The sequence below is a fragment of the Poecilia formosa genome, unplaced genomic scaffold (assembly GCF_000485575.1).
Source record: "Poecilia formosa unplaced genomic scaffold, Poecilia_formosa-5.1.2 Scaffold132, whole genome shotgun sequence".
Taxonomy (NCBI): Eukaryota; Metazoa; Chordata; class Actinopteri; order Cyprinodontiformes; family Poeciliidae; genus Poecilia; species Poecilia formosa.
In genome coordinates, this window is record NW_006800071.1 from 277419 (window position 1) to 296087 (window position 18669).

The 18669-nt window shown below is 38.0% G+C and overlaps 1 protein-coding gene across 1 annotated transcript; it reads right to left on the reverse strand.

Annotated features, from left to right (window-relative positions):
• Positions 1–4295: 4295 nt before the first annotated feature.
• Positions 4296–18292, reverse strand: rnf150a (ring finger protein 150a). Its single transcript, XM_007561966.2, has 7 exons — positions 17344–18292; positions 13255–13505; positions 12440–12511; positions 11963–12045; positions 11743–11839; positions 11429–11639; positions 4296–9421 (listed from the first exon to the last, which is right to left on the reverse strand). The coding sequence occupies exons 1-7, from the start codon at positions 17783–17785 to the stop codon at positions 9288–9290; spliced, it is 1290 nt and encodes a 429-aa protein (XP_007562028.1). The 5' UTR covers positions 17786–18292; the 3' UTR covers positions 4296–9287.
• Between the last annotated feature and the right edge of the window lie 377 nt (positions 18293–18669).

The window sequence follows — 18669 nt, forward strand, 5'->3', positions numbered from 1 at the left end:
TATGGAAAGCCGTTTTAGTATTTATTCGATGCAATAGATAAATATTTTCCTACATTGGTGTCGGGAAATCCACTGATAATTTAGGGACTGTAAACCAAACGAAAACTAACAGAGAAGAACATGCGGTATATTTGGGAAAGTGTGACACTAAGTGTGTGTTACACAGAAAATGCCTCCCAAATTAAAAATCGCCACCTTCCTAAAAATAATGGCCTATCATAATTTGCCAAAATTGATTTCTTTTTTTGCCTACATTATCTTTTTCCAAAAATTGATCCAGACAATTATACTTAGGAAGGTGACAAAATGTTGTTTGAGCAAAATAAAATCTGATTACTTTCATACCAAATCCAATTTCCGATTTTAATAGTTTTTTTTCTCTCTGATCCTTTAAAAAGAAATCACCAAAAACAGAAAATATTTCAAAAAGCTGTTTTTTATTTCAATCATACTGTCTGTTCATGAGACAATATGAATTTAAAGTTCAAATAAATTGGAGCTGTAAAATATGCTTGCCAAACAACATGGTAAGGCTTTGGCAAGCTGACGTTACTCTGAACTGTTGAAACACATTGGTGACAAAAAAAAATCAACTCGTCTTTTAGCACTCTGTTTAAAATGTTTTATGACCCAGTAGTGAGGACAAAACTGGAAAAGTGGGTTTCTTGGATTATTATTGATCCATTGCACCATCCAGCAGAATCCTGCTTGGCAGAGTAAATCTCTTCACTTGATTATCGGTTTAGTTTTGAACAGTGGCATTTGATAGAAGAATTGAGTGTTATCAGTTATAATTGATATATATATAACACTAATTAACAACCTTATATATATCCAGATGACTTGGTGGTTTTGAGTCCAACTTGTACTGCTCTCCAAATATCCAAAGCATAGAGGAACAGCCTTCTTTAAGTCGAATAAATGCTCAAACGACTTTCCATACAGCGTTCGCATGTCGTCAACGCGCAGGAGGCAGAGGAGCGTGAGCCGATTGTGTCCCCTTAAAACTTAAGCAGTTTAGTTTTGGTGTGTTCCTTTAACTCGTACATAAGAAGGAACAAAATGTATTTTTTTTTTCTTTTAGTGATGCAAAAACAACCGGAGGTCACACTGATAGCCGACTCTCATGATGTTTTTGAGCGTCAATGCGCATTTCACTGTTCCAAGTAACATATTCATCAACTCCCTGCAGGCCAAGCAGAAAGACTACCTCTGTAACTGTGGTTAACATGCATGAGAAAATGCATTTTCCAGACTTACACGCTCATTTTGCCAGTCACAAGAAAACTTCTTGTGTTAACTAAAAGCCGTGTGTGTAGATTGATGTTGCAAAACGAACCTTTTGTGAGAAATTTGCGTCATTGTGTTTATGATTGTTAGAGGTGGCTTTGTTGGTGAAAACATACACTTTTTGTGAAGCGTCATTTGACGAATTTAGGGTTTGGTTAGATTGCATAACTTGTTTTAATTACTCAACAAAAATATATTTGTTATGTGCTTTGATTGGTGTCACACTGCAAAAACAAGTATTTATTGTGTCATTTCTACTGCAAATATCTTAATGCACTTGAAATGAGAAATAATTATTTGACCAAGACATCCTTAAGTCATTAATTATTATTTTATTGTTTTAATAAAGTGCTACTTCCTATCCCAAATTTTTTGTCATAAAAGACATTTCAACGTATTTGAAGTGAACAAATCTGCCAGTAGAACTATCACTTTGTTTTACCAATAGTAAGGAATTATTGACTTAACCAAGATCCTATGTGTTGCTGAAAAGTTATTTGTAAGTTAATTTTGTCTTATTTGAAGTGTATTAAGACACTTGCACAAGGAATGAGAGAAAATTCAGTTTTTTTCAGAGTGCAGATGCATATAATTTGGTTTTGTGAGTGAGGGAGGCTGAATATACAAAACAGCACTTCCACTTTATTATAAAATTCTGAAGTTTGTGGTTGAAAAAAAAATGAAGAAATGTGAAAAAGCTCCTTTTGCAAGGTAGCTAAATCTAAATTCTGGATGACCTGGAGCTCAGAGTTCAGGTCTGAGGAGAAGACTCTGCAGAGATTTTCACCAGAGACCTCGCTTTGAGGTGACACTGCTAACCACCAACCACTGTGTGCCCCAGAATCACATATGTCTCTTTAAAAGTTCAGCTTGAGCAGGCGAATAAAGTCAGATTTTGGGAGTGAAGACCGTTCCGCGCCCAACATGCACACATCCTGAGAGCAGCTTTGCTTTGCTTCCTGTTCTGTGTGGCCTCAAAAACAGGATACAGAAAGATGGGGGAGCTGCTGCTCACTCGTCGGTTGACTCAGCTCTGGGTTCAGGTGGTTGTTTACGAACTTTCCCCTTCAATGAACCACTCTGAGTCTCCACGCCGCAGACTCTCAGGGCTGACAGGGTTACAGATGATGGTTCTGCTGAGGCAGAGGAAGAAATGAGTAATTCACCATACTGTACCTCTGCTTTGGCTTCCCCCCGCTGTGTGTTTATAGAAGAGAGGTCTGAACTGCAGGCTGGTGGGAATGACAATAATATCAGTTCCTGACCTTTTGAAACCAACAACAACTTGGTCACATTTAAATTTTTCAAAATGAATTGCTTTGAGGGCAGAGTATGGAAGGAAATCTTTTACTGAGGTAACAAAAGCCACTCAGAGGGACTGTCAGTGAATATCGGGGGCTTTCCCCTTCACTTTATTCACGGTAACATCAAAATAAGCGTTTTATACCCGTAAAGAAAAGGATGACACCATTCACCGTTGGCCATCAGATGAGAACGGATCATCTAGGACTATTTGTTCCACTTCTTGGTTCCTACCTCACATCCCCATTCTTTGCAAACACTGGCTCACTTCTCCTTTTAAAAGACAGGAAGGAAATCCATTCCAGTTTGTTTTGCTTTTTGGTTCAGGAATCCACAGAGTTTAAAAGAATTGCTGATTCAAACCTGCATTTATTGTTTTTACCTTTTGGTGAAAAGAAAACTGAAGATGAAGCTGCTACATATAGTTCCCTCCACACTTTTGCTTTTGTTGCTATTTGTGGTAAAAATGTGTTTAAATCCTGAAACTAAATTGAATTTTTATTTTGGGAGTATAATCTGGTCAAATTCTGGAAGATTTAACTTTTAATTTGAGTACATTTATTTAGAAGGGAAATAAATACCACATTTAAACTAAGTCTAGAAAAAGATCAACCTGGATTCTCTCCAGCGCCCCCTACAGGAACATCTGAGGATGCAAAAACACAAAATCTTACCAAGTATTTTTGGTCCAGTTTCTAGTGCAAATATTTTAGTGCACGTGAAATAAAACAAAACTAACTCACAAGTAACTTTTCCACAAATTATAGGAGCTTGTCTTAAGTAAATAATGCCTTAATATTGATGAAAAACTACCAGTTCCACTGGCAGATAATTGCACTTATTACAATTCATTTTCCCATATTATAAGTGCGATTCTATTTTTCCTTAGGTCCCTTCTGATTATCAATATAAATATGGTGGATTTTAGATGGCCTGATCCCTAAGCCATGGCACTTACACCTCTGTGCTTTATTTTCTTATTTTCATTTCCAAAGAAACAAAGAACATTTATTGAAACGGATCTAGAACTGATACCATATCTATACTGAAAGCTTTAACAGATTCATTTTGCTGTAGAAAGAAAACAAAACTGTTAAAAATTCCCCCTCTCTCTCTATGGGAATTTGCTCTGCTGGATTTTAGCATCAATTCCCTGGAAATGACCTTTTATATTCCAGTGAATAAATCAAAAGATTCTCTGATAGGTCATTGATTTTGAAAGTGCATCTCGCCCTAACTTGAACTAATCAGCGAAGTGAACTTTAGTATACTGTTTAGGATGAAAGCACTATTGACTCAGTACCACAACCAACCAAAACATGGGATTATTCACAAGTTTACATGATTTATCTGTCACTCTTGGTGTTGGCCTACATCATGTATCAAACTCAAGGCTTGGGGGCCAAATCTGGCCCGCTATAACGTTTTAAATGGCCCTCATATAAACAGAACCTTCAAAATAACAGTTGTGTGCTTAAATATGACTTTATCAATCAAATCAAAGACATTTTTATCTGTATTCTGCCTAAATAGATCAATGAGAAAAGATTGTCAGTATTGGGTCACATGTGCTCGCATCAGAATATGTTCCAAAATAGTGGTTTATCTATTTAGTCATGTTGGACTGCTATTTGAACAAAACTGTGTTGGGTGTAACCTTCTCTGGGAAACTTTTCAAAAAGGAAAACAGAGAAAAATCGAAATAAAATAAAACAGATTAGGATTTATTTCAAAATGCATTCAAACACATGCATTGAGTGGGGCACAAGAAACCAACACCATGTCGTTACACTGCAAAACTGAGTTACTTATGTTTGGTCTTATATCCTGCACCACACAAAACAGAGAAAATCTCAGAATATTTTCATGTGCATCAAATCACTCACATTGAGTAATATACCCCTTGTAGCTACCACATGTGCTTTTATAGTTTAAGTTAAGTTTTTCCCACCATCAGAATGGTTAAAGTGCAACACGACTGAGTGTAAATACATCCATACGGACAGTGGCGGCTCATCCTTTAATGTTGCCCTGGGCGGACCCCCTTTTTCTCCATCCCAACAACAGATTAAGGTTAAAATGTCCTTTGTTCCATTTGTAATTTAACAAACAGAATAAAGGTTTCATAAATCCCATTTATGAGCCATAGATGATCAAATACAGCCACAATTCATTAAAAAGACAATGGAAAATACACAAGAGGCTGCAAATCTTGTAGACGTATTTTCCTACAATGATTACCTCGTATTGAAGGGACATGTGAGGAAGCAAAATGAAACCTGTTTGGGGCAAAACTGGAAGAAAACCAAACAAAACAAAAAATAGTCAAGTGCTTAGGTGTTCCCAATTATGTGCTGCCCTGGGCAGTGTGCCATACAAACCACATAAAAAAAACAAAAATAAAACCAAGAATGGCTGGCTAAGATCAAAATAAAACAACGATTTAAGGCTGACGTTTACAGACCTAAAAATTAAGCAAAATTTTTAAATCATTTTCTAAAATTTCCTTGAAATTACAAAACGTAAATAGCTTCTAATTTTAGGAGAGGTTTCTTGGAGGGTTTTCATTAATATCTGTACATTCCTTTATGTTAACAGTTAATCACACAAATCTGGAAATAAACAGTTTAATTGTCATCAGGCAGTTCCCAGGACGCCTGACAGTCAGTCAAAACCCTGTAAACAGTAATAGACGCCATTTTCTGCTCAGCAAATCTAAATGAGCCTCTTAGAATCTTTTACTGCAATGAATGAATTGCTGCTGTTAGCACCCCCACATTTACATATTTGGAATAAATAACGTGTAAAAACACTTGATGGCTCTATGACACAATCTGTTTTGCAAACAGGGGACTGCAACCTTTAGCTCTTTAGGGACTAAAGGTTCACTTAAGTTTGGGCAGATATAACTAAGCAGTGTTTCAGCAGTTACTCTGTTTTTACGTAATTTAAAGGGGCAGTATTATGAATTTTCCTGGACATAATGCCATTTTGTTGCACAATTAAGTAACTATGTTACCTTCAGTTCTTATTAAAATGCTATGCATATTTAATATGATAAAGAAAATTTGACTTTGTAATTTAGCGCCTTGAAATTGGGTCCCTGTCTCTTTAAAAACTCCTGTTCTCTCAGGAAGTCATCACAACATGGCTCCTCTGTTAAGTCTTTAGCAACATATTTACCAGCGTTGCTCTGAGAAGAAGCTTGTAAAATTGGCTCAGCAAATGTTCAGGTGTTGCTAATTACTGCTGGCTAGTCTGAAGGAGCTGAGTGGGGGAGGGCTGCTCTGCGAGGTGAAAGCTTGGAAGTTTGGAAACTGCAGCCTCTAGGAGGAAGAGCTAAGTCCACTTAGCAAATGGTTGCCATGGAGATTATAGGATTTCTCAAACATGCATGAAAGAATCAAGGTCAGCACTCCAGGTTTGTTTTTGATGAGGAAATAACATTATAACATAATGATTTAAAAGTTGATTTTACATAATACCGCCTCTTTAAGAACCAAACTGCAGTAATAAGATTTTATTATCCCTAAGCTTACGAAATCCTTTTTTTAACTTTTATAAAAATATAAAATAGAAATAATCTTATTTTCATTCAAAAACTCATAAAACAATTGCATAACTTTTATCGTTTTTGAAAGTTTCGCAGCTCAAGATAAATTGTAAGAAGGAGGAAAAAGTGCAAAAATGACTTGTTGAATTTTAATGGGTGCTGACCCCTGACCTGAAACTTTTCTATAGAGTTTGACCTTTGTATTTTGAGTTTTTATTATCATTACTCAGCATTAGTCACACTTTACCCTCCCTCAGTAGAAGAAAGGTTTAAGCTAAATTAATATCTACTTGCAGGAACTTTATTAAACTTTCAGAAGTGTCCAACCTTTAATTTAATATAATTTATTTAGTGAGGGAAAAAAAAAGATTCCCATTCATTATTGGTCGTTGTAACAATGTCACAAATTACTTCTAACATGAACATTTCCTCTGAAATACACACAACTGAATAATGTTTTTATGTTTTTTTTCCCATGGGAAATAAATATGTTACACAGAGACCCATTTCTCTTAATCTTAAATATTAGATATATATGAGAATATTCCGTTTAAATGACGTAAAACTGTCTGGAAATGGCCTGCCTAAGCTTGTCTACACTCACAACCTAGGCAGTAATGGAAAAGATTAAATTAACTGGATCTGCACAAACCACATTGTTTCCTGAAATTATGGTACTTCAGTGAAATATTTTCTATCTTTACCAAGAGTGGGAATAAATGTGGAGGGTGGTAGCAACAGGTTAAACGGTTTATACCAATCAAACTAATACGTAAAGTTCTTCCTCTTACAGATGACACACCATCACTCTTCTGGGCATTTGTTCCATGTCTGCAATTTGAGAAAATCTAATAAAATAAATTATTTTCACCCAAACTTAGCTCATGTACGTGTTTCTTTAAAAAAAACCCACACGCATAAGCATTGATTCAATCACAAGGATAGCTGGTACATTGTTCTCTTAAAGGATAAGGAAAAGGATTTTAGTGAGAAACTTGGCATATTTGGCTGGTTTTTGAAACAAACGATTTAGTTTAGCTGATACTCAGACATTTATGATCCCTTTTGATCCTGAAACTGTCTGCTACATGTACATGTGCTGGTGTACCAATAAAAGAACGATCTCCAGTTTCTTAGGCAGTAAGTTAGAAAAGTTTTCCAAGCAGAACGTTTCGATTCCCGAATCATCAGCTGATAAAAAGCCAAAAGTAAATCTTCTAGAAACAACAAAGGCTTTTTCAATGGGGGCAAAGGTTTCTGAAACAGGGGAATGTGCAATAACATGAACCAATCGACCCAAACAGCTGTTACAACAGAGCCTGCAGGACTCTGCAGAAACAAAGAGAAAAGTCTGAGTCGCTAGAAACAAGAACTTCTGATCAAACTCCATGAAGGATACCTGGAAAACTACTTGCTTGGTGAACCGAAACATTAAATTAAACAAAATATGTCTAACTAAAATCTAACTTGAATGTAGTTTTTCATATTGTAAAGTAAATAATTATAAAATTGGAGCTGGCATAATTCTATTGTCACACAATTTTGATCTGCTGAAACAAATAAAACCTAAAATACACTCGTTCAGATATGTTTTTGGTCTCTTTCAGTTTCTGAGAGGAATTTGAGTCTCTAGTGGGTAAAAGCAACAGAGTGCCTTTGTGTTGCTTCATCCTCAAAGGTAAAATGTAAAAGGTTTTTACTACTGTGAAAGATTTAGTACCAGTCCTTTCTAAAAACCAGAAATGTCAGATTTAAAGAGTAAAAGCAAATGAGGTGGATTAGCAGTACTTAACAATGGATGATGTCATCCAGGACTTTTCTGTGGAGAATCGTCTCAGCTGCCCAGATATTATTATTATTAGCGTATCTTGTCAGTCATAAGACTGTCTGTCATACAGCAACAGTCTTCAGTCAGAGGCCGTTTCGGATTAGTTGCAAGACTGACAGCTGCCAGGGAACTTCCTGCCCACAGCATCACCGTCTACAATGACCGTTTGAAGATATTTTGATGATTATTGTAGTTCACTTTTTTGTTATTGAAGTGGTGGAAACAAGTGTAACGGACATTTTGAGCTCTAACTGCCTCATAAACCTGTGCTTTCATTCAAAAATGTGGCAACAATTAAACAGCGATGTTGAACTGTCACAACTCTGTGGGGTTATTAACTTCTGGTTATGGAATAATCAGCAGCAGTTTCAGAAGGGCAACCAGGACATCACTTCAAAAATCTAAAGGCTCACACAGAGATCTAGTTGTGCTTGCTTATTTCCATAACAGGCATTTACAGAAAGTTAAAAAATGGAAAACCTTTACTTTTATAAAATCAGAAGAACATGTGCTTGAATTTTCTAACTTCTTGTTTGGAACCTTTTAAAAAAATCATCAAGTTTTCAGGTGATGTACTAGCAAATTTGGTGAGGGAGTTAATAGCAGCTGTTTTGGACTGCAAACTGCTGGTATATGAGCTACAGAACTGTGCAAAAGTCTTCAGTCACTGCCAATTTCGTTCTTTCCAGTTCTTGCAACCTTTAAATGTGGTTCAGACCAGTTTTTCTCCAGAGTTTCTAAAGGTCTTACTAAATATTTTATGTGTTCAGAAATGAGGGGGAAAAAAGGCAAATAAAGGAATGATTCACAGGCCTAAAAACACATCCACAGCACATGAACAGTATGTGAATGGCATGTCATCAAGGAATAGAAAAAATTTAAGCAGAGACGAAGGAGACGTCAGAAACTCTGGAGAACTGCTGATCCAGATCACGTAGAGCTGGAAGGAATAATGAGGGACAACTCAACACTTTTGCACAGTGCTAAGTGTGCACTGTTTGTTTTTGGCAGTGATCCTCGATGTCATGCTGACCGAAGCTGCACACATGCATTAGGGAGGCCATGTTGTGTCCAGTCTCCATCATCATCGTCGCAGTTTGTCTTTGTAGTACGTGAAACCGCTCTGAGGTTTGACAATGTGAGAGCTGTTCGTCATGGTCTGGTCTCCATGAAGCACAACAAGCAACATGACAAATCTGTCTATAGTCAGTGAAACAGAACCGAGTGTTTTTGGATCTTCTTTACGACCAAACGTGAATAATCTCTCAATCCCTCATGTGTTGCTTTTGTGCATCTTTTCTGCAGAATGTCTCCTCAACATGTATTGTCCCTGGACTTCGCGTCATCGTGCTCCTGCTCCAAAGGAAAGTCTGCTTCCGACACGCTGGCATCAACACTCAGGATAGCAGACGTGTCTGAATCGCTGCTCATCGGAGGCTGGTTCTCACCTGGAGGGTCAAACAAAGGTGAGTCAACATCGCAAAACACAAAGTCTTGAAATAAGACTAGACGAACTTTAAAAATAACTTAGAAAAGTCTGTATTTGTATTCTGTTGACTTACCACCCCCTTGTGGTGGGATTTGAGTTAGATTTTATGGCGTCCTATTTTATGGCCAAAAAGTCAAGCATGGTCGCCCACAGCATGTTATCATTACTTTTAAGTCTTTAAGTATCTTTGTCTGTAAATTAACACATTTTATGGTATCAGAAAGTTTTTTTGATTAGTAGTAATTAAGTTTAATTAGTCTAATCTGCCTAATACTTCTGTGTTAGCTGTAGCTTAGCTAACTGTGTTGCTAGCTAATATAAATATGCATTTACGGTGTGCAAAATGCAGTCTGTCTAGCATAGCATGCTGCCTGTGTGAGGACAGAATAGTGATGCTGTGTGAATGATAGAAAATACCAAGTCAACTCAAACGTTCCTGTTGTTGAGGAAAAATGAATATTTTTAGTGTTTAAATACAGTTAGTCATATGACATGTGAGAAAGGTATGAGCATGGTTACTTTGAACAAAATTCTTACTTTAGAATAGGTTTATGTTAATGATTTAATCTAAAACTGTTGATGGGTAAGGTCTCAACTTACAGGAAGGAATGATAGACAGAGATCTGAAGGTACCTTATAGTAGGGTCTGTTTGGTTATCATTGGTCAGGAGGCCATAAAATTAGCATTTGCAGGAAGGCAGTATCATTTGGATGAGCGTGAGAGAGAGAACTTTGCCCTGTTCACAGAAGATCATAAAAGTCTTCCAAACTAGCATCTGGGATGGTGTGAAGATTGGTGAAAAAACTGAATACAACATAGAAAATCTAAAACCACTATCATCTAATTTGTAAGACGTTTTTCTTAGTAATTAACAGCATGCTCTGATTGAAAATAGTCTAATCATAGTTTTAGAATTAATAATTTTAGTTAGTGATTAATTCATTCTGAAATTGTCTGTTAGTTTATCAGAATCAAATAGAAAATGTGTGAAAGAAAATCTTTTGTTTAGTATTCGAAAAGTGCTCAGGTTTATGGTGAAAGGTTCTTGGAAAATGATTGTGTTAATTCTTATACTCAGGATTGATTCTTTCATTTGATAGGTTAGAAAAAGGAATTGCACCCCATTCTGCCCCGCTGATTTTTGTGTTACTTTTGGTTTACAGCAAGAGTCAATCTTTTGAAGTGCTGAATGACAGGAGAACAAATGAGGTCTGTGGAGATAACATTTGCTTCAACTTCCTACATGATTTTAAGTTTCTCTTTGAGGTACCTGAGTAGGGAGAAGACGGGAGAGATTCCAGGTTTCACACTTATCTGTGAAATACCTATTTCTGTTTTTCTCTGCTCAGAAAGCCATAAAACAGCATGAATTCAGGCCGGTTAATGAGGAACTCTGTTCTTCTTTGTTTAGAAAGGGTTGTTGTTTGTTTGTCGTTTCCATCTTTTGTCTTTTTCCCTCTCTCAGGTAAATTCATGTGTCGTTTGTGCTTTGAGTTTTCTGATGTTTTGTGATGTGCTTTTGTGGTGATAGTATGCATCTGTCTTGAATAAATGCTGATTATTGTGATATCTCTGTGTGATCTCAGTCTTTGCACACAGCATTTCCTGAATCCGGACATAAGAGAGGATATAACGAGTCAAAAATGTTTTAAAAAGGGTTAATAAGCTTTAAAAATTTTCCTCTCGTAATACCATCCAAAGCTGATTAAAATTATTTAGTACAAAATTCATGTCTCTGATGATAATATTCAAGCTATAGAATCAAGAAGCAAGTCTTCTGAACAGCTTGCAGTTACCCTTTTTAGCCACTTGGTGGCAGCAAATCTTTTTTTTTTTTTTTTTACATCCCTAATGTTTTCAGTTATAAAGCCAATCACAATGAGTTCGGCTCCATATTTCAGGCTAAAACCTTTCCACACTGACGTGTTGGTAATGCGATGAAGCATGTGTAACCTGTGGACGTACAGCTTGCAATAATGTGGCTCTGTCCTGCCTGCGACGTCGTTTCTTGGTAATGATGGAGTTGGTGCAGATCTATCACCCTTCCTGCAGGATCCAGCACCACTGAACTCTCGTTGACTGTGATTTCACTCGCAGCGCTGATGGGGTTGGTCAGAGGACCCCCAACACTTGTCTCGTAATCTGGGGGAGTCTCACTGGTACAGTCAGCACTGAACTGGAACAGATTAAACATATGCTTAGCATCTTACCAGCCTTTAAATAGGAAATAGCATCAGTGTAATGATACACTTAGTAAATAAACCAAAAACGTAGCTTACAGGAATTCCCAGAGCTTTCAGGATGTTTATTTTGCACATCGGACACGTTCTGTGGTCTTGCAGCCACGGATCTACACAGTGTTTATGGAAGACATGTCTGACCAGACGAGATGAAACATACACATCAGAAACATGGTGAACAGTGGAACGTCTAAAGACTGGGGGCTCTGCTGTCTGTGATCAAATCGATGTTAAGGCATTCGGCAGACAGAAAACTCACCTGCAGGGTAATATCCTCACAACGTCATTGGGTTTGTAGCATTCAATGCAAACTGCACAGTTGTCAAAGTCTGGTTCAGTTTCCTTAAACACAAACAAAACATCAAGAGGCTAAATTCCAGTGTTTTCAAGAAAAGATCTCAGAGCAGTAAGCACACTCATGTTAAAATGCCATGATCTGGTCATATCTTAAGTAAAAACAAACAAAAAAACAGGATAAACAATTTCAAGACATGTTCCTACTTAAGTTGAGGTTTATCCTGTAAACCTCACCTAAAACAGTTTGAAGGAAAAATTTCAACTTCACATCTAGACTTCCTGGTTATTAGTCCGCCTTGCAAAGTTTCACAATCAATAACCATTACCAATCAACTAATCAATAATCAAAACAAAACCAGGACAGGCTGCTATATGTTTTAAGTCATGAGCTTTTTGTTGTTTTTTATTTTAATTACAAAGTGTGCAGAATCTGCTTTACCTTGTCTCCTTTCTTTAAAGTGCGCACTTGAAGCTTACTGATGGCCTTTTTAGCAGCATCTCCCAAACGCCTCTGCAGGCAGAAAACACACACAAAAACAACACAGTAATGGTCAGAGGCGTCTTTCTGTGGCAAATATGCTTGAAAAGCCAACAAAAAAAAATTAAGCTGCAAAGAAATCTAGCATCTCACTGATTTGCTTAATTTATAAGATTTGCAGCAGACTTTAACGGATTTTAATGGTTTTTATCTCCATCTTGTGTTTTGCCTGTTATGCAACAGATAACAGGAAGGCTAAATGTATTACAATTATGTTTTATCTATAGAAGCTTTTAAGTTCTGCTATTAAACATTCTGAAAATGTTTGCATCCTTTTTGTCTGGGCAGTGAATTGTTGTGTCATGATTGTTGAAGACATTTTCCAAATATAAGCTTCACAAATCAATTGGGAATCAAAAACGAAAAAAAGTCCTGAAAGGTTTGAACTGCATTTGAGTTACTTAAAAGATTTTCTCCAAATCACTTACTGACAGAAACCCACAGACAGTTTGGCTTGGGTGCAACTGGAATTGGTATTTGGAACTGAACATCTTCATGTCATCTGTAAGGAAATGCCTTCATAAATAAGGAGAAGAGCAGCGGCCCTAAAGTGGATCCCTGTGGGTCGCCCATTTCACAGATTTGAATAGCAGACCTTAAAACATGGATGTCCATTATTTTCCAATTCTGTGTGAGAAATGTAACTTGCATAAATGAACTTCTTACAAAAATTGAGATAATATCAAAATGCTCTGAAGGGTTGCGGTCGGTCATACCTGGTTGCGGTCTCGTGCGTTAGCGTAGCGGAACCTCTGGATGTAGTAGAACACGAGCCAGGCGAGTGAGATGATCATGAGGACGATGAAGGAGATGGAAACAAACACCACAGACGTTCTGCTCACATATTTCTGCAGGTTGCGCGTTCCCACACTGATGTGCATCACCACCACGAAGCGCTGCTCCAGTAAATTCACAATCTCCCGACCTTTAGGTTCAGGGATCATGATAGCCACGATGTCGCCTGTATCTGTGCAACACATGAAGCACGACAAAGAGCAAAGTTGAACAAGACTTCACAGTCTACAAAAATGTTAATTTCTCCTGGAAGGAGTTCCAACTGAATGTAAATGTATGTTGTGCTTTAAGGTTTCTCACAATGCCAAAGCACTGTGAGAAACCTTGGGCTGATTGCTGGGAGCTTAGATGAAGAAGCTCAACCAAATCCTCTCTTAAAGGCTTCCTGCCAGCAACCATCTGTTGATTTATGCATAAATTGTTACTGTGTTGTAGCTACTTTGGTGGAGTGCTTATTGTCCATTTGGAAGCAAAGCGTTAACTTCCTGAAGGAGATCATGAGAAGTTTCTTAAATATGTCAACATTATGTTCTTTCAACATGATGCCATCTTTTTGTGAACTTCAAAGTGCGGATGGTGTTCTCAGGCTTGCAAACTTTCATTTTTTTCCACCAAATGTTAGAATAATCATTTTAGTCTCAGTAGACTGTAGGACTTTGCTCCAAAATGATTTTTTTAATTTACTGATTTAATTTAATGAAACACCTAACCCTAACCCTACAACTTCAATGACTTCCCCAAACTGAGAGATTAGATTTAAAAACCTGTGGAGCAATGCTGGACGTGTGATAGGAAGATGACAAGAGAAAAACATTGTGAGTGACTACCGAAGCTCTGCTCCCTCTTCTGTAACTCAGATAATGATTCCAAGAACTGTTTAGCAATCGGAGCACAGTTACATCATTCTCCCTCTGTTGCCTGTGTGTGACAGAGAATCAGACAGTGAGGGAGGCTCCCTGCGGTGTTTCATCCATTTGTCACTCCCCATAAACGGCGCCTCATCACCAAACAAAACTGGGGTTCAAACAGATAATGATCCTGCAGAGAGAAAGCACGTTTCCTGAAGCGTCCCAGGCTTTGAATCCCACACATTAGCAACATTTGCAGCACTTTGGTGCCTTTTGTCTGTCACACTGATTATTCCCTTTATGTAACGAGTCTTTTGTAAAACATTCACAGTTGCTGCTCGTGTGGTATTCTGGTAAAAATCTCACTAATGTCACAAATTATTTTATTAAACACTAAAACAGACTTGGCTGAAAAATTTTACTGTTCCTTTTCTGAGGTAGAACAATTATATGAGATGCAACTTTAGCACCAAGACTTGATCCTGGCATGAACTGGAAACTTGTAGTTGTCAACATGGACAAGACAGGTGACTTTGTTTAGCCATATAGATATTACATATAGATATTACATATAGATATTACATATAGATTGACTGAATGGAAACATCAGTGGGATTTTGTGGTACCGTGCCTAACTGAATCAGATCTTACGTTTCAGACTGTGACTACTTTACAAAAATCTAGTTTGAGGTTAAAACAGCATGAAGAAAAATTGGTGCATGCTTTTATTTTATGCTCATTAGACTGTAGTTGTGTTTTCCTTGGTTTCTATAAAATAGAAACAAAAATATAAATTAGGCAGACACAACTTAGCCAGGATGCTGCTGCCAGAGTCAATATTATGAGATTAAAGTTGTAAAATTATTACTTTATTCTTGTATTTTGACTTATTTTTGTCATTTATTTTTTTTATTTTTCTTAACGTGGTCCTAATTCTTTGGTAAAAGGTTTGGATACCACTGCTGTAATCTGGTGAAGATCTACATCTTGTCAGAGGTCACATTTAGTAGCAGATTCAACATTCGTTGAACAGTTATTGTTTTGCAAATTAATGTTTCACCTTTGTAACTTTAAACATCTCCACATGCACATTTATGGTTTTATTGGCCATGGCCATACGGAGCTGGTGGGAATTAATGCATCTCCCCAGCTCGACAGAGTAATTTAAAGGACAAACTCTGTAAAATACAATAATCTATGCACCAACTTTGAGCTTTATGTCAACAGAAATAACTGTAGAGTTGCTTAGCGATGTGGGATTTATCAAAGAAACTGACAGTAAATCATAAGGAAACCATCTGAAAGAGACACAAACCTAATGAGAAAAAGGTTTCAGATTCTTTCGGCAGAAATATGAACTCAAAGGGAAAATGTGTAAATGTGGTTAATTATAGCAGTCACCTATTCCTATAAAGTATTCAACGAATACTTAGCCACATTCAAAATTATTTTTCATACTGTATGGCATAAATTGTTAAATGATTGTTTGATTTAATGTTTTTACAAACCCAACTGAACTTTAATTATGGAAATATTAAGGTTTCATATGAACATTTGCTATGAAAAGCAGCTGGTTGCTGAACATGTTCTTACCAAAAATAAGAAAGATTGCTGTACAGTGAACACCTACCTACCTATTTGTGTTTCAGTATTTGCAGATTTACTTGCAGAGCAAATCTAAAATTTTCAAAGAAAATGCAGATCAAGGAGCTAAAATACTTTGGCACAATGCTACTTGACATTGTAACACTTGCAAAGCAGCCAATCTGGGAGCAGCATTTATTTTCTTTGGTGCCATTTGGCTGTAGGAAGGGAAATAAGAAAGACTGTAGATTTTAACTTCTGTGGTAGGGCCAAGATTGTTTTCACTGTGCGTAATAAATTGTTATTGAACTATTGAAGCTTTTCCCTCCTAACATCTGTTAGAACTCTACTGATCCTTTAATCAAACTCCCTTAAAGCACCAAGTTTCTGTTTAATCTTAACGACGGCCACACCTTTATGAAAAGCAGCAACAGGCTGATAACACACTGCTATTCAACAGGAAGACGGAGCTCTGTCAACAAATCAGACTCTGACAGCAACACCAAAACAACAGAGAGCAACTCCGGGTTTTGGAGTTGCACTTGTTGACACCAAGGATGGCACTACCAGTTAGTAGTTTTAAAGGGTCATTATTATGTAAAATCAACCTTTTAGATCTTATCATGTTATAATGTGAATCAAAAACATATCTGTAGTCCTGCTTTGATTCTGTCTGTCATGCATGTTTGAGAAGCCTTTTCATCTCCCATGGAAACTGTTTGGGGTACAAAATGTTTGGTGTTGCAGTCTCCAGATCAAGCTTCCACCTCACATAACACCCCTGCCCACGACTCCCCTCTCAGCTCCTTCAGACTAGCGGCAGCAGCAATTAGCAAACACCTGGTGGAACTGAGCATCTGCTGAGCTCATTATATGAGCTACTTCTCAGTGCAACACCCATAAGGACGTAGTAAACAGCTTAATGTAGAAATGTTGTGATGACATGCTGAAGGCGAAATGTCAGAAAGAGCAGAAGCTTCTTAAAAAGACAGAGGTGCGATTTCAAGTCGTTAAATTGCCAAGTCAAATTTCTTTTAATTTATTTTATGTTACATTTGATGTAACATTAATTGTGCTATGAAATGTCACTGGAACGTACATAATACTGCCCATTTAAGAGGTGATTATTTTTTCACTAAGAACCAGGCTGGTTTTTAGACATATTTTTTTTATAACATAATTATTTTCACTCTGTAATTGAGTTTACTCTGGTTCTCTTTTTCTTGGAATGGAAATGAGATTATTTACCATCTGAAACCTGACTCCTGAGCTCCAGTCAGCATCTGAACTCAGAGGAAACTTGTCCTTGGGGATCCAGGTCATTGATTCGGTTCTTCAGCCAGATCATTCATTCATAATATATCAGATGCCACTGATTCAGGAGACCTCAGAGGCCCCAGCTCCAGGATCTATTAATCACCCTCTAAGTTTCGCGCAGTGATTAGTGAGAGCCGCTCCGAGGCCTCGCTTAACCAGCCGGACACCTGTAGGAAGATCCGTCTTCTCTGACATCACCGCATCAAACGCAAACTGAAAATCTCGGCGTTTCTGGTCCGATTCGGACCGGTTTCCTCTTACCTGAGTGGGGCATCGTGATGGTGTCGTTGGCACTGTTGTATATAACAACCGCAGACGCGTTGCTGTTTGCGGCGTTGCGGATTTTCTCCCTGAATGTGCAGTTTCCTTCAGCCACCAGCGCCACCCAGGCCGTGTTCTGGGGGACCGGGGGAAAGCGGACGTTCGGGTCGCAGCCCTGTCTGTCCTGCGGGAGGCCGGGGATCAGGACCCGACCTCTGGCTTCTCTCTTGGGCGAGTGCTCTCCGTACCGGCCGCACTCGGTCTTCTCCGTCCGGACCTCCGAGGAAACCGGGTCCAGGTAGGTGATATTGACGAAGGCCGTGTACCACTCCTCTTTCTCTGCGGCCGTGAAGTCCAGGCAGAGCAGCTGGACGAAGCAGAAGGACAGCAGCCAGGTCCACAGAGCCAGACTGCGGCAGGCTCGGAGGAGGGACGGAGCCATGGCTCGGCTGATGGATGGACGGATAGACGGCGAGTTCAGCGCTAAACTCGCATCACATCTGCTTCAGAGGGATGTGACTTTGAAAAGACAGGAAAACCTCCATAATGTCCGAGGTCCTGCTCCAACAGGCTGGCAGAGTGGCAGTTTGCGTGGAAGCAGCCACGGAGCATCTCAGAGAGGGGTGTGCATTGTGTTGTTGTTCAGCGTCAGTTGGTGGGCGTGGCTCTCAGGAGGGACTCTGTTGACTGAGCCCATCCAATGTGCCGAGTCTTTTAAATGAACCGAACTGTCCTATTTTTCCGACAATGTTTAATGTATGGAATCGTTTAACTGCGAAAGCTAGAAAATGAATACATGAGCATTATCTTGTTAAAATGAGAATGTTTCTCGCTGAAATTGATTAGGATAAGATTAAAATTTTATTAAAACTAAAAAAAAAGTTTCTCGTTTAAATGAGAAAGGTGTAAAACAACACCTTGCAGGACGTTGTTGTCTTGAAGTCAGAGAACATGAAGACCTTTTATGTCCTTTAAGAAGTCATCATCTGTCAGATGAATGCATTAATGCAATAGTTTTGATTCGTTAATTACATAGATTTTAATGCATAAAAAATTTAACCCAATTAGTTGCATCTTCTTTTTTTCTATAAAAAGTCCCAAGCTTGAACTTTTGTATTGTGTTGGTGGTACGCCTGATAAAGACTATAAAGACGTTTCTCTTGGCCAAGCTAATGTCAACACTGTCCTAATTTCTAAGGAAGAATATGTGACAAGTTGTCTAATATGATGATCTCTCCCGGATCACTTAGTTTATTTGAGCCAAATGATCCGGCTCTTGAATAGAAACCGGAATTCCCATCACTAACCGGCTAGCTGATCATCAGC

What these genes read in the sequence shown, in the direction of transcription:
- rnf150a (XM_007561966.2), bottom strand. Translation starts at nt 17,785, where the DNA reads ATGGCTCCGTCCCTCCTCCGAGCCTGCCGCAGTCTGGCTCTGTGGACC. An exon ending in ACGCACGAGACCGCAACCAG is followed by an intron (nt 12,512 to 13,254) that starts GTATGACCGACC and finishes TTCTGCCTGCAG; the next exon opens with AGGCGTTTGGGAGATGCTGC. An exon ending in GAGCCACATTATTGCAAGCT is followed by an intron (nt 9,422 to 11,428) that starts GTACGTCCACAG and finishes TTGACCCTCCAG; the next exon opens with GTGAGAACCAGCCTCCGATG.